The 16,678-nt window shown below is 32.3% G+C and overlaps 2 protein-coding genes across 2 annotated transcripts; both read right to left on the reverse strand.

Annotated features, from left to right (window-relative positions):
- Positions 1–6,965: 6,965 nt before the first annotated feature.
- On the reverse strand, positions 6,966–9,571 carry LOC143634649 (putative glycosyltransferase At3g42180). Its single transcript, XM_077102673.1, has 4 exons — positions 9,422–9,571; positions 9,123–9,280; positions 8,286–8,643; positions 6,966–7,708 (listed from the first exon to the last, which is right to left on the reverse strand). The coding sequence occupies exons 1-4, from the start codon at positions 9,569–9,571 to the stop codon at positions 7,040–7,042; spliced, it is 1,335 nt and encodes a 444-aa protein (XP_076958788.1). The 3' UTR covers positions 6,966–7,039.
- A 1,731-nt stretch (positions 9,572–11,302) lies between these two features.
- LOC143634650 (putative glycosyltransferase At3g42180) lies at positions 11,303–13,400 on the reverse strand. Its single transcript, XM_077102675.1, has 4 exons — positions 13,236–13,400; positions 12,947–13,104; positions 12,272–12,629; positions 11,303–11,971 (listed from the first exon to the last, which is right to left on the reverse strand). The coding sequence occupies exons 1-4, from the start codon at positions 13,398–13,400 to the stop codon at positions 11,303–11,305; spliced, it is 1,350 nt and encodes a 449-aa protein (XP_076958790.1).
- Positions 13,401–16,678: the final 3,278 nt, after the last annotated feature.

A 16,678-nucleotide genomic window follows, 5' to 3' on the forward strand; every position in this document is an offset into this window, starting at 1 on the left:
TTGGGTAATAATTGCACGGGAGTGAGTTATCCTAGGTCCCTAAGATTATTGTGATACAAGTTGTGTTCAAGTTAATTAAAAATACCCTCTTTATATTAATATATTGTATTCGAAGAGACCGGGAGGTGATTCGGGTTTTGGGGTACCATAATATTATTAGGCAAGGTGAGACCGGGAGGTGATCCAAACCTTTAACAATTGAGCTTCACATGTCATTAGAGTTCTAGGGTGTCGTTGGTGAGGCCGGGAGGCGATCTAGCGTATTTTAGTGGTCTTTAATGTCATATTTTTAAGATATTGTTTTTCAACCAAGTCAAGTTCGTTAACTATTAATTTTAACTAGTGGGATTCCATTACCTAGGTAGTCGTTTCTCATATTTGTTTTTAAACCCGATTTTTTTATAAAGTTTTATTTTTAGTTTAATTATTAATTAGTTAAGTATTATTAGTTTTATTAATATAAAAAAATTCTAAAAAAATCAAAAGAAAGTCTAGGTTAGTAATCATTTAAGTTTAATAATTAGAGTTTACCCATAGTGTCCTAGGTTCGATATCCGTTCTTACTTGCTAGCTACATTGCGTCCGGTACACTTGCCGATTGTGTGTGATTTTTTAAGCGAATTCGGTAAAACTTGGTTTTTAATATTATATACGATTTTCACACATCAAAGGGCTTTTTCCCTCGTGATCAAATCACTGTGTTCACCCCGATTACGATTATTCATTCGATATTATCGAGTTAGCACCTTACCTCACAATTACGAATTTGGATACTTGATCCTTAACTGATTTTTGTCCAAAACATGAATATTGAATTTTTGGATTCTTTTGGGGGCAGTGGCAAAACTTGTTGTCATGAACTCGCTAGGGGGAAGGGCTCAAGTTTTTGGATAAAAACGGGTAAGCTGACAATACATGCAAATTTTTTCGAATGAAAATGAGTAAATTATTTAATTTACACTACTAAACAAAAAAAGAGACCCATGCCAACTGTGGGGGGGGGGGGGGGGGGGGGGGCTCGGGCCACTACTATATACTCTTCACTGCTTTGGGGGATAGCATGCATTACTCCCTCCGTCCCATTTTAAATGTCATGAGTCCCAAAACACACAAATTAAGAAATGTTTGATTATTTTATTTTATGAGCTATAAAATGACAATAATGTCCTTTAAATTATTATGGCTAAAAACCATTGGAAACATCTAGGGCATGTTTGGGATTGCTTTTTTTTTTTTTGCTTTTTGGAGAGACAAAATGTCTAAAATGCCCCTCCAAAAACACCTAAAAGCATCAATTTGATGCTTTTAGGTGCTTTTGGAGGGGCATTTTGCCTCTTCAAAAAGCAAAAAGCAAAAAAAAAAAAGCAATCCCAAACACCCACCTAGCATATGTAATAGTAAGGGCACAACTGAAAATTGAATTTATATGTATAGAAATAACATTTAAATTGGGACAACCAAAAATAAAAAAAAAATAGACATTTAAAATGGAACGGATGGAGTACTAATAAGTTATGTAACCAATAAACCTTTTTTTAATATTTAATAATAAAATAATAAATTATATATATATCTATATCTATTAATTCTCAAGTGTTAGTTTACTCATAAACACTTACGATTCATAAGCATAATCATTTGTTTTTAATCATGTATGTAAGGAAGTTAATCATTTAGAACTAACTTTTGATGTTTACATATTTTACTTTTCTAACAATTTTTTATACTTTTTTTTCTTAAATTTAAATTCATTGGGAATACTTACTTTTATTTACGCTTTCACGTAAGTTATGTTCAAAACTAACCTAGGTCAAATATTATATACCTTTTAACTTTTTATTCGAAACTTAATATTACTCTAAAATATGTGTATTAATTTTCAAGTGTTAGTTTACTCACAAACACTTAGTATTCATAAGCATAACCAAATGCTTTTAACAACGCGTGTAAGGAAGTTAATCACTTATAAATAACTTTTATTGTTAACATTATTTATTTTTCTAACATTTTTTTTTTACTTTTTTTCTTAAATTCCAAATCATTGTAAACTCTTATTTTTATTTACGTTTCCATATAAGTTTCGTTTAAAACCAATCTAGGTCAAATATTATATCCTTTTAAATTTTTGTTCGAAACTTATTATTGCTCTGAATATGAATACAAATGACAATGTTTCTACGTACACTTCACTATAAATTTGATTTAATAACGAGCTCATGCAATACACGACCAAAACACGTATGTCAGATATAATATAATTTTGTTTTCTCCACAACAACTTAGTTTTTACAAAGACAACCTTATTTCTACATACGTTTTGATATAAATTTATTAAAAAACGAGTTAGTGTAATGTATGAACAAACTTTATTAACTTTGTGTTTTATCAGCGTTCTTACTGCAACGCACGAACTAATGTGTATCAACATTCCCGCTTTAACTCACGAGAACATTTTCTAGTTGTACATTATAATTATGAGAGTGTAATAAATAAGTATTAACAAGAAGTCAAACACTATGAAACACCAACCAATGTAAAATAATAATATATAATTATGGAATATAACAAACACAAATTCACGGGTTGGACATAAGTACAAAGAACATAACTATTCTACTTCCTTCACGGGTTGGGCAAGCGCAAACACCCACACAATTTTATAGTCTGGTTTTCGATTTACAAACTCTATGTTTAATTTTCCTATACTTCTTGACTTGACTTTGCTGACATTGATGATTGTAAATGAAATGGAAAAACATATGGCTAAAATTGAGTTTAAATCAATGATTAGTATACTATTTTTAATTGCTCTTAGCTCCTTAAACAAAATCAATAGTTTAGATTGTTAAACCAAATTTATGGTAAAAAATTAAAACTACAAATTTTACATATGTGAGGATTTAGAAGATAAAAAGAGAGAAAAGGTGAAAAGAAAGAAAAGTTAAAACCTACATTCAGCCGTTGGTCAACGTCCATCAACACGAGCGTCTAGAAATAAAACTAGTACTTGTATCGAAAATATCAATACCATGTTTCAAGAAAATTGGGTACCGGCCGGGTTTCAAGGAAGTGACTATTATCGAATATCGTACCTAATATATCGGTATGGCACAATGCTCATTTCTATATAGTATTGGTACCGTACCAACACCGGTACCGAAAATACCGAAGTTGAATATTTGAAATAAAATAGTAGGTACCGAATACCATACTGAATCCATCGATACGATATGAGGACTGGTACTCGGTATCAAATGCTCATCACTACGAATGGACGTCTTTGCCAAGAATAGTCACTAGCTTATCTTAACTATATGTAAATGAAAATTCCTTAAATTCTTTCAAGTCATCAGATTGCTTTATTTGTAAATAAAGGTTTCTCATGCATTATATAAAAATTCCTTAAATTCTTTCAAAATCACGGGTATGAGTCTAACCAAACCTAGATTGCCCTTGAACGGGTTATAACATCTCATTATATAAAAGTTAATTTCATCAAATATTTGATATGAAAATAATATAAAATAGGGATATACTAAAAATTAATATCCGATTTAAAAAAACCATATTTTTTAAAATTAAGAAACAACTTTATAGTAAAAAAAAGTGGGTTATGGATCTCACCAAACTCAGATAGCTTTTAAACCGGATTGTAACATCTCATTTATTTGTGAAACTTATTCATCATCAAAATTCTAAGTATATATATATTATCTACTTCTTTACAATATATAAAATTAAAATCCTAAAAAATATATACATATTAGAAACGAATAATGTAAAACAACCTTTCGTATATGGTTGCCCATCTACATTCTCTCAGCAACCAGGTTTCTTTATTTGTAAATGGAGGTTTCTCATACATTTAACACGAATTCACAGGGTATGGGTCTTACCAACCCAGATATCCCTTAAATGAGTTATAACATCCCATTAAATTAAAAGTTAATTTCATCAAATAGTTGATATAAAATTCCTATAAAATATGGATATACTAAAAACTAATATCCGATTTAAAAAAAGGATATTATTTATAATTAAGAAACAATTTTTTAGTAAAAAAAAGTAAGCGGATCATGTGTCTCACCAAAATCAGATAACTTTTAAACTGAGTTATAATATCTCATTTATTTGTAAAACATTTTCATAATCAAATCCTAGGTATATTATTAACTTCTTTACAATAAATAAACTTAGAATCCAAAAAAAGTATACAAACATTATAAACGAATAATGTATAAGAACTCCCGCAATACGGGAGATGGGAGATAAAAGTTAGGGACTTATAGTCTTGTTACTTATATAGCTCTCCGGTAATGTTTTTGGCAGGTAAATGGAAATAGGGAATTGGGTTACCAGTTACCGACCTTGCATATTTGTGGTCCGCCAAAGTAAACCACAATGGGCCTGTTGATTTTTCTTCTACTTGGGCTGAAGTCTAATTTGATAAGAGAAATTCGTGAAATCACATCTAAGCTTTGACATCATTTATATATAACAAATTTGGAACCTAAAGTGCCACTAACCTTCCACACCATAACATATTATATGTAACTAGTGTGTGATGCTTTCTCTACGTGACGAGTGTCTGTTTGTTACATGGCATCTCGATGGGTTAACATAGACCATGTATGCTTTAACCTAAACGACAGTAAAACTTACCAAGACACGTTCTTAACTAAACATGCCTAAAGTTAAAAGTTAGTTTCAGTTATATTAACTTAATAAGTTAAACAGAAAACAATTAAAAACATATGAAAAATGAAAAAAAGATAACTTTATTTAACTTCAATGGCCGTGTGATAACTCTATTAAAGTTGTGGGCAAGAACATAAATTGTTTAATGAGAAATAATTATTAACTTTTATGTTTTACCCATCCAATATGTGGGTGTAAATTTGCCTAATATTACAAGCCAAACGGAAATTGTTTATCTCAGACAATTTTCACATGCAAATCTAAATCATAGATGGAAGACGAAGGTACACCATATCATATAGGAATTTGATCGTATGGTTTCATGTTGCATGACGAATATTAATTAGTTGTTGACAATTAAGTATGTTTATGGCAAATCACTCTTTTCGTTTTAATTACATTTTAAACTGTATTTCAATGTGTACATAAGGTGATATATCTATTATCTAGTCAAATTTTTTTGTATTATCTTAAATTCTTAATAATCTTGCGGTAACCACTCGTTTGGCCGGGTTGGGTTAGATTGTAAAACGTAACAAGATATTGAGATACGATAGAGCAACATGTTCCTTTCTATAGTTTAATCTTTTTGATTGCTGAACAATTTGTTATTCACGTTTGTTTTAAAAACTTGTTCAACTAATAAGCTAGCGTATGATTAAACGGATCACTCTTACACAAACTGGTTTTGGTTGAGCATTTAGTTATTTATCATGATCTTGTTAATTAGTTACTATATATACATATAGGTAGAAAATCTCCACGCACTTGCGAGTTTGAGGATCTTGGCGAGGTAATGGTGGACTTGTATGTCAATGTTTCCCCAATATTGGAATAATCTTTCTTGTACAAAACCATGTATTCCACCTGCGGAAAACACGAGGATTGAGCTATTGTAAGGTGGTTGACCACTACTTACAATTAGGATGCTAGATTGCTATCCATTCATCCGGATTAGGAAAGTGACTTTATTTACACATTACACGCCAGCGAATAAACATTTTGACATGAATATAAAACTTCAATCATTTTCTCTCATTCCGTTTGCACGCTTGTATCGAAATGTATTCCCAAACACTGTCTCCATAACTTCTTTAAACTTGGTTTTTTCCCGCTTATTTGCTTCACTTTTTAATTGAACTCAACCCTTTCACCGCATACCTAGTTTCTAGGTAAAAGATACAAAGCCGTCTTAAATAGCCAACTGAAACGATGCTCATTAGTGTAATGGTTGTTAGCGCATATATGCGGTAGGGCTTAATAAATGGATAGGTGTTTAGTTTTCCATCTTGGTGCTTATGGTTTAAAAACCAAACCTTGACAAAAGTTGTTAGGAATGGTTCTTTTAGCACACTTCATTGTTACTTTGGCACGTCCACTTTAATTAACGAAAAATAAGGGGGTGAAAAATTGCCATCCCAGGAATTCATTAGTTTGAAAAAAGAAAACACACACAAAAAAAAAAGCAGAAAAGAAAAAAATGAAGATTGCAAAAGAAAAAAACATACAAAAGATAAAGTAAAATGCAAAGGAAAAATAAGGGAGACTAGTCCCGAAATCCTAACCGGGGAAAAATCCGAATCCGGACTACTCCCTTGAAAAACCAAACCCAAACCCAAGAAAAGACTAACCTGATCTGAAGTAATTTAAGGGTTGATTCTTGGGTCTCAATTCTGGGATTCGGGTCAATCCAAAACCTGAATTAATGAGCTTTTCGTATTTAAAACTTGATGTTATTAGTAGGTTCAACTGAATTCGATTATGATATATTATGTTAACTCGATTATCATTTTTTAGGCTGATTCAATAACAAGTGCAAGTATGGTATATTATATTTAATCGATTAGTAGGTTCAATAGAGCTCAAGTTCGATTATGGTATATTCGGTTTAATCTAGTATGGTTTAAAAGATTTTGAGACTGTAGGGATCGATTAGTATGTTCAATCAAGTTCAACTATGATATATTTTGTTTTACTTAACAATTTAATCTAGTATAGTTTAGTCAGTGTATTATGTTTAATCGATTATGGTATCGTTGCTATAAATCTAAGTTGTTCTTTTTTTCTTAAACACTCGAACCCGATTAACCCAACCTGAAAATTTCTGAACCCGAATAACCCGAACTTGAAAAAATCGTGAGATATTTGGGACGAGTTTGGGGTATAGATTGCTAATTACATAGTGTGTGTGTCCATGACCTAGTGGTATTAGTACTTAGTAGTAATTAGAAAAACTATTTAGAAAAAAATTACTTGTGTATCTTTCAGTAAAACTGAAAGTAAAAGAGCATGAATATATTCATGCAATACAACAAATGCTAATGTATGCTACACCAAAATACTATAATAAAGGCAATTGAACATTAAGTCTTCTTAGCCACACAGAATGAAGAATCATGTGGATGACATCAAAGTGTTTGGCTGGAAGGTTAATCATAAAGTGTCTTTGCACTTCAATAACCTTTTTGTGTAACTCCAAATACTTCGAAAATGGTATCTCTTGCAAAATTCTTTTGATTTCCGGAATCTTGTCTACTGATATTTGTACGGAAAACTGACTCCAATCCAAGACATCATTGTACGGTAGAACATAATGATCCTTGATCATGACGGGAACACATCCCACATGGATTGCTTCGGTTAACCTACTGGTTGCTACCTCATAACCGCTAGGACATAGACAATATTTACTTCGGGTCAATAGCTCGGTGTGGTTTTCACCTTTGGGGAGGTAATTGTGGACTTGTATGTCATTGTCTTCTTTGTTTCCCCAATATTGGAATAATTGTTCTCGTACAAAGCCATGTATTCCACCTGCGAAAAACGCAAGGATTGATCGTTTGTAAGGTGGTTGGCCACTGCTTACAATTGGGATATTATCGAATGGTGCTTTGATCTCGGACATGGACACATCCCGGATTGGAATGAAACCTTCAGAGGTATTGGCATTGCAAAGCACTCTTATGAAATTTTTAAACAATTTGGGGTTGCCCCGTGAAACAGAAGGCCCCTGCAAACATATGTATATATTCTATCAGTCATATACTCCCTCCGTTCCGGTCAAAGAGTCTTAGTTTGAAAAACACAAAGTTTAAGGTAGATCATTATTGTTTTCTTTGCTTACCAAATGGCATTAATAATGAAATTGGAAATTGGATCCATCAATATTGTTTATTAATGTTAGTTGTGTCTGTTTAAGGGTAAAATTGAAAATTGGCTAATAAATTTTGAAAGTGAACATTTGTAATGAGACAAATAAAAAAGGAAATGTGGACGCTTTTAATGAGTCGGAGTGGTAGTTTAGTGACAACAAAGTAGTTAAAATATTCTAGTTGGTGAGTTTGTGGATTAGTTATTTTTTAGGCATTTTTTTGGAAGTTCATTTACTTTTAGATAGTTACGCGGCAAGTTCACAAATTAGTTGACAAGCGAACTAGAGTTTGGTGAAAAACTCTATGGAGTTCGTTTGTCACCAAAGAGAACTTGTCAAAACCTACATGAAATCTTTTCCAAGATTAGCGAACTGCCAAAAAGTACGAGAACTTTCATAAAACAAGAAAATTCTCTAGTAGCTAGGCCTTACTTACCCAATCATGACACGATACAAAGAAGTGATCGGCTCCATTGCTACGGTTCCAATAAGGATATCTCTCAGCGATGACACTGATGTAGTCTTCAAGTATTGCTTGTATCCTTTTCTTAAAATCCAAGGCTTCATCAGGCGTCCAAAGGTAGTAAACTATGTTTGTTACACTTATGGGGATAAAGAAGGCATGCGCTTCATCTGGATCCGTAGCCACCATAGGATTTCCTTTTCTCTCCATCTCTTCGATGAAGTCACCCTCGATACTGTATACGTATTTCATGGGACCACTATGCATCAAGGGGATTTCTCCTTCCTTATAAGTCCATATTTTGAATGTCTTTGTCATCTCAATATGACTTCTGAATGATCAATAGACTGTTAGAAAATGAAGGGCTAAATATAGAAAAGCTTTATATTTCAACTTTCCAAGGATTATTTATGTGATATCTATGGTAAATATAAACACATCACATTAGATATAGAAGAACAAAAATATATGCTAAACAAAAATAAAAATAGTTGATCACACCATGTAGAGTGTAATTGGTAATTCTAGGTGTAAATATAGTAGCACTTTAGAATTATCATTTATAGGGTTTATATGTAATCGGATGGATACGGGTATGCCCGTATTAGTTATACACAGTCTAATTATGTGATTAAAATTTACTTGCCGGGATGTTCGTCACCCGAAATTTGATCTTAAGCTCCCCTAAAAAATAGCTTCACTTAACAATTTCTATAACTTTAATAATTTTATATTATAAATATAGTTTCTAAATCAGAAATCTATGAACTTAACCAAAAACTTAAGAAAGTTAACAATTACACACTTAACTGTAAAAAGGCAAATGGATTCTTGTAAATGGTTCCTTCTAGGATGAAACTTTCATTTGTGTTACTTGATGCAAAGTTCTTCTCAACAATCGCTTTGCGAATTTCATCTCGTGCTTTAGCTAATTGTTCTTCAATTCTTGCCAGTGATAAATCTCTTTTCTAACAATAAACACCGACAAAAATTAAAACAAATTAGAAAACTTACGCGTGTATATATATATATCAGAAAAAAACAATATATTGACATTAAACTAAGGAAGAATTAGATGAAGAAGAATCATATGTTGCATGCATGATTACTTTGATTTCGGGCACGCTTTCATCTTGCAGTTGCCTGGAGGTTGATGGTAATGGCAACTTATGGATATGATTTGTTGGTGATAAAAAAATAACAAGAAAAAGAAGTGAAAGAAGGGCAAATGTGATGCTTAATTTGGTAGTAGGGGCCATCATGTTTTCCCTTGATCATCTTATGTATATATATGCCTAATTGTATGCCTGAATTTCATAAGGCTGACTATTATAAGTGTATAATCAGCTAATCATAATATTATTATTAGTATCATGTTTATTTAATTACAGGTTGATCAAGTTAATTTATTGATCTTGGTTATAGTGATATTTTTGGTCATCGTGATTTCTAAAGTTTGGATGGCACATGCAGTTCATAGTGTTATAATTTATCAAACACACTTAATGACAAGATATAGGGATGTGCAACCGAAAAGGCCAATTCAAAATCGAGAAAACTAAACTGATATAACCGAACCAAATAAAACCGGCGGTTTACATTTATGTTTTTGTAAAAACCGAACTTTTGGCTTGGTTTCGGTTTTGCATGTAATTGAAATGTAAAAACCGAAACAAACTTATGGATTTTCATTTTTTTTTAATTTTAAGTAATTTATAAGAATTTAAAATATAGTTTAAAAGTACAAAAAGTTATAGCCCAAATGTATAATAATCAAAGAAATCTTATTAACAAAAAACTTTAGGCCTAAAGTTGGCCAACTTTTTTTTCGGTGAAATATTTTCAAGCCCAAATGATAAAAACCGAAACCAATCGAACCCACCTTAAATTAAAATCATCAAAACCGATTCCAGTGATGCAAAAGACCAAAGAGTATGGAGTACATTTGGGAAGTGTGAGTTTCAAAATTTGACATTACCTTAACGTTTACTCCAATTTCACATGAAAATGCCTAATTTAATTACGAGAATGGGTTTGATTGTTGTAGATCTAATGTTGCATATACTGGGGCAAAGAAGAGGCCGCACGTTTTGGAATAATAAATGAGTTTATTTGAAATCAAGATTATATTTTACTTCATGATTTTTGTTTGCTAAAAAAGCTAAGGCTAGGTTATTCTACAAAGGGGGCAAATATAAGAAAAATAAGAATGATTTATAGTAAAAGAAACCTCTCAAAAAAATAATAATGAAAAACTACTACAATAAAAAATTCATAACTCAAATTTTAAAATAAAACAAAAAATTAAAAACACAAAAATGTTTTCACTGCCTTCCTCGTTCTAAAAAACAGGGTTGAGGAAAAAATATCATTGTTTCTTTTTATTTATCATTGTGTTTTTTTTTCCTTAACATGGTGTTTTTTTTTTGATATTGTGTTATAACTCAACATTGTTTTACATTTTGTTCGGCATTGTGCTATATTTTGCTATTTATTATGTATTTTTTTATTTATCATTTTTTTTTTGTTTATTTTCTTCATTGTGTCTTTTTTCTCGGCATTGTATCTTAAATTCTTAATACTCTTGTGTTGTTAATTAATAGGTGGAGCCTTTGTGAGGATCTCGTTAGCTCTACATCCAATAACCACTCGTTTGGTTGGGTTGGATTGGATTGTAAAACGTAACAAGATATTAGGAGACGATAGAGCAAAATGTTCCTTCCTATAGTTTAATCTTTTTGATTAATTGTTGTACGATTTGTTATTCGCGTACGCTATAAAAACTTGTTCAACTAATAAGCAGATGATTAAACGGATCTCTCTTATATAAACTGGTTTTAGTTGAGCAATAAGTTATTTAATTATCTTGTTAATTACTTACTACACAAACAGGTAGAAAATCTCCGCGCACTTTTAGTAATATTGAAAGTAAAAAAGCATGAATATATGCCTACAATACAACAAATGCTATGAATGCTGCACCAAAAATACTATAACAAAGGTAATTGAACATTAAGTCTTCTTAGCCACACAGAATGAAGAATCATGTGAATGACATCAAAATGTTTGGCCGGAAGGTTAAGTGTAAAGTGCCTTTGCACTTCAATAACCTTTTTGTGTAACTCCAAATACTTCGAAAATGGTATCTCTTGCAAAATTCTTTTGATTTCCGGAATCTTATCTACCGATACTTGTACGGAAAACTGACTCCAATCCAAGACATCGTTGTACGGAAGAACATAATGATCCTTGATCACTACTGGAACACATCCCGCATGGATTGCTTCTGTTAACCTACTGGTTGCTACCTCATACCCGCTAGGACATAGACAATATTTACTTTGGGTTAATCGCTCGGTGTGGTTTTCACCTTTGGAAAGGTAGTTGTGGACTTGTATGTCATTATCTTCTTTGTTTCCCCAATATTGGAATAATTGTTCTCGTACAACGCCATGTATTCCACCTGCGAAAAATGCGAGGATTGATCGATTGTAAGGTGGTTGGCCACTACTTACAATTGGGATATTCTTGAATGGTGCTTTGATCTCGGACATGGACACATCCCGGATTGGAATGAAACCTTCAGAGCTATTGGCATTGCAAAGCACTCTTATGAAATTTTTAAATAGTTTGGGGTTTCCTTTTGAAACAAATGGCCCCTGCATAAAATATGCATAGATTTCTATTAGTTAACAAGTCCATATATAGTTTAGCAACAAAAATAAAGAAGTTACAATCTAGTTGGCGAATTTTTAAGATTCATTATTTTTACGCAGTTTTTTGGAAGTTCTTTTACTGTTGATAGTTACTCGGCAAGTTCACTTAATTAGGTGTCAAGTGAACTCGAGTTTGGTAGCGAACTGTCAAGAAGTACAAGAACTTTCATAAGATATCTATAAGTACTTAGTTAAATCCTAAACCGGCTACAAATCAAGAAAAATCTCTAAGGCTTTACTTACCCAATCATGACACGATACAAAGAAGTGATCGGCTCCATTGCTACGGTTCCAATAAGGATATCTCTCTGAGATGACACGAATGTAGTCTTCAAGTATTGCTTGCATCCTTTCAACAAAACCAAAGACTTCATTAGGCTTGAAAAGGTAGTGAACTATGTTTGTTACACTTATGGGTATAAAGAAGGCATGTGCTTCATCCGGATCCATAGCCACCATAGGATTTCCTTTTCTCTCCATCTCTTCGACGAAGTCACCCTCGATACTGTATACAAATTTCATCGGACCGTAATGCATCAAGGGGATTTCTCCTTCCTTGTAAGTCCATATTTTGAATGTCTTCGTCATCTCATAATGGCTTCTGAATGATTAGTAGAAATCTATTTGTTAGAAAATGAAAGGCTAAAAAATGGAAAACCCTTAATATTATTTCAAGGATTAGGCATGTTTTTTCCTAAATATGTGATTCATCCATAATTCGATCATAAACTCGCCTCAAAAACAACTTTACTATCAAATATTCAACTACACTTCTAACAATTTTATTAAACCACTCTCAACTTATTACTGGTTAGATTTTTTATGATTATATAATATATTATTTTGGTTTCGATACGAGTAAACAAAGTCTATGAACTTAACCAAAAACTTAAGAAAGTTAATGATTACACACTTAACTGTAAAAAGGCAAATGGATTCTTGTAAATGGTTCCTACTTGGTTGAAACCTCCATTTGTGTTACTTGATGCAAAGCTCTTCTCAACAATCGCTTTGTGAATTTCATCTCGTGCTTTAGCTAACTGTTCTTCCATTCTTGCTAGTGATGAATCTTTTCTCTAACAATAAACACCGGCAAAAATTAAAACAGATTAGAAAACTTTCCGTGTATCAGAAAAAAAAAAAACAAGATATTGGCATTAAACGAAGGATATCAAGATGAAGAATCATTTGTTGCATGTATGATTACTTTGATTTCGGGTATGGTTTCATCTTGCAGAAGCCTGGAGGTTGATGGCCTGGAGGCTGATGGTAATGTCAAATTATGGATATGATTTGTTGGTGATAAAAAAATAACAAGAAAAAGAAGTGAAAGAAGGACAAATGTGATGTTTAATTTGGTAGTAGGGGCCATTTTTGTTTTCCCTTGATCATCTTCTGTATATATATGCCTAATTGTATGCCTTAATTTTATAAGTCTATAACCAGCTAATCATAATATTATTATTAGTATCATGTTTATTTAATTCCAAGTTAATCAAGTTAATTTATTGATCTTGGTTATTGTGATTTTTTATCATCGTGATTTTTAAAGGTTGGATAGCACATGCAGTTTACAATGTTATTTTAATTCATCTAGCACACTTAAACAAGAGGGGTGCGCATGAAAAAGAAACCGGAAAAGAAACAAACTAATATAACCGAATCAATACAAAAACTGACGGTTTGGTTTTGAGTGAGTTTTTTTTAACCGAACTTTTGGTTTGGTTTGGTTTGGTTTGGTTTTGGTTTTGTGTGTAATTAAAGCTGAAGAAACAACATAACTTATTGATTTTCATTTTTTAATTTGAATTTTGAAGTAATTTATAAAATTTGATATATGGTTTAACCCAAACGTTACAGCCAAATTGTATAAGAATCAAATAAGTTATTAATTAGCAAAAAACTTTAGGCATAAATTTGGCCAACTCTTTTTTCGGTCCAAAATTTTTAAGTCCAAATGATAAAATTGATAAAACCAAAACTGAACTTACCCCTAAATCACCAAAACTGAAACGTTTATATAAAAACTTAAAAACTAAAATTTCTAGTTTTGGTTCGGCTTTAAGCTCAAAACCGAACCAAATTGACCCAAAAACAGTGCTGTTAACGTCTTCATGCATAGAAAAGAAACGTAGACTGATTCGAGCTGAGTGATGCAAATGACCATAGAGTATGGAGCACGTTTTACCGAACCCACCTAAAATCTAAATCGAGCGGCTTTAGAAACTCAAAAACTAAAATTTCTATTTTTGGTTCGGCTTTAGCTCAAAACTGAACTGAATAAGCCCCCAAAAATAGTGCGGTCAACGTCTTCACGCATAGCAAAGAAAGGTAGTCTGATTGACTGGTTCGGGTGATGCTAAAGACCAAAGAGTATGGAGTACATTTTGGAAAGTGTGAGTTTCATAATTTGACATTACCTTAACGTTCACTCCAATTTCACATGAAAATGGCTAATTTAATTACAAGTATATGGGTTTGATGGTTGTAGATTCAATGTGCATATATTGGGCCAAAGAAGCGGCAGCACGTTGTGGAATAATTAATGAGTTTAATTCCCGTCAATTAAAATAATTTTTATTTCATATAACTAAGACTTATTTTTATAACAGTGAGAATATTGTCTGTGAATATTATATATGTTAATCATCTAAATTTTTTAGACGTGAATTATAACATACTTACATGTAGAATTTTTCTTCTTCTTAATTACCCGGTGCTCGATCCTGCTTGTCATAAAATGTATGCATTGATATGTTTATTGTCAACTTTTTTTTAATAAACTTGTTACACTGCTCTAAAGCAACTAGTACTTTACCCGTCTGGTGGACGGGAGTATCAATACGGGTTTGTGATAACATTAATTCAGTAAGGTGACGAAGTGTTCTCGATAGGTGTCCAGTGCCGCCCGACCCCAACGGATACCGTGAACACCGGGTATAAATGCCGAAGACACCGCTCCTCAAACGATCATATGACTGTTTTAACAATCAAATTTAAAAGAAAAAAGTATATAAATTTTATCCTATAGATTGCAACCCTTCGTCAACCATTTTCTACACAAAATTTCACTCTTTAATCTAGGTTCCTTCTCTCAAAACTCACTTAAAATTATTAAATCAAGCAAATAAGCGAAAGTGTTGAAATTGGTCAAAATTCAACTGTTAAAACTAATGCTATACGATGACGGGAATATTAATGCGGGAGTGTGACCAGGTTGCCTCAATATTGAAATCGATTATTGATTTAACTTCTAATTAAGCAACTGCTAAATTTACCATTAGTCAAGAAAAATACGAACACAGCCATTAGACTTGACTTCTTAAGTGAAGTCAACTTTCACAAGCAACTAATTGAGTCAAGTTTTACTAAAACAAAAAAACCGTTGAATAGAACAATTTAGGTTTAAACTTTTACCGTTAAATAGACAAACTTAGAACCTATTTACAATTGTTAAATATTTTCAAGTCGTAAAACTTGTATGCATAATGTTGTATGTTTCAATTTATAAACGTATATATTGTTGAATATATTTAATTCATAAATGTATAAATGTTCAATAATTTCAGTTCTTAGTTTGAATTCTTAAAGTCAATTGACATAACTACATGTCCAAAAAAATTATTCAACCTTATTAATATAACTATATTTAAAATGTAATTCACAAACAACTTAACATCATCATATTCTGTGATGATATTTACATTATTCTGTTTGAAGATAAACTCCATTATGAAAATAAATTGTATCACAGTTGACTTCTTAAAGTGACCAGTTGCTGGTTCGGTATCATCATTCATAACTACTGTATGGTCGCTTTTGAGAGAACCATCATGAACTTCAGTAATGCTATTATTGAAAGCGTAGGGGCCGGGATAATTGGTTCGCCGTAGTAGCCTTGTGTAGTGACCATTTCTTGACAGTTAACATGCAAAGACCTGTTGTTCGGATTAGTTTCAACTTTTCGAGTTTGTGTCGGGTTGGACCCTAACACGTGAGCGCGACCCGTTTAACACCCCAAGTATTAACATCTCAAAGAAAAAGTTGACAGGTCAAGCGGGCCGTGTATTCGGTTCAGCCTGCAAATATATGGGTTGTGTTTGGGTTCATTTCGGATTCAAATCGTGTTCGGATGGGTTTAGGTAAGTGCCATTCTTCAAATAAGGTGGTTCAGTTTTGCATATTTGTTTACACATAACAATTAATGTTTTATTAATTTACCTTAACTCTGTTGCAGATAGATTGTCAAACTTTAAACGGGTCAAAATTTGCTATACCGACAACCTTGGGTTATGAAAACTGTTCCAGCTTATTGATAAGCTAACAACTCACCCAATAAAAAAAACAATTTTAATTAATAATGTCATATTTAGAAGGCAGCAAATGTGTTAAACAAAAAAAATAGATAACATTGTAAGATTATGTTAACCAAAAAAACATTGTAAGATAACATTGTAAGATTATGTTAACCAAAAAACCACATTGACACTGGAACCCATACCGAAATAACCCTTTTTTAAGTTGACCCGTTATGACACGAACACGTTATGACCCGCACACGCTCTTACCCGTAACCGAATCCGACCCAAACCTGTTCCTGAAACTCATTAACACCCCAACCCGTACCCACCCGAACCCCGTGTCGACCCG

This window comes from Bidens hawaiensis, unplaced genomic scaffold (assembly GCF_021521415.1).
Source record: "Bidens hawaiensis isolate Kalapana, Puna unplaced genomic scaffold, B.hawaiensis_p1.1 tig00007139_1, whole genome shotgun sequence".
NCBI classification, from domain to species: Eukaryota; Viridiplantae; Streptophyta; class Magnoliopsida; order Asterales; family Asteraceae; genus Bidens; species Bidens hawaiensis.

What these genes read in the sequence shown, in the direction of transcription:
- LOC143634650 (XM_077102675.1), bottom strand. Translation starts at nt 13,400, where the DNA reads ATGGCCCCTACTACCAAATTAAACATCACATTTGTCCTTCTTTCACTT. An exon ending in AAACCATACCCGAAATCAAA is followed by an intron (nt 13,105 to 13,235) that starts GTAATCATACAT and finishes GTTTATTGTTAG; the next exon opens with AGAAAAGATTCATCACTAGC. An exon ending in AATCCATTTGCCTTTTTACA is followed by an intron (nt 12,630 to 12,946) that starts GTTAAGTGTGTA and finishes CTAATCATTCAG; the next exon opens with AAGCCATTATGAGATGACGA.
- LOC143634649 (XM_077102673.1), bottom strand. Translation starts at nt 9,571, where the DNA reads ATGGCCCCTACTACCAAATTAAGCATCACATTTGCCCTTCTTTCACTT. An exon ending in AAAGCGTGCCCGAAATCAAA is followed by an intron (nt 9,281 to 9,421) that starts GTAATCATGCAT and finishes GTTTATTGTTAG; the next exon opens with AAAAGAGATTTATCACTGGC. An exon ending in AATCCATTTGCCTTTTTACA is followed by an intron (nt 8,644 to 9,122) that starts GTTAAGTGTGTA and finishes TTGATCATTCAG; the next exon opens with AAGTCATATTGAGATGACAA.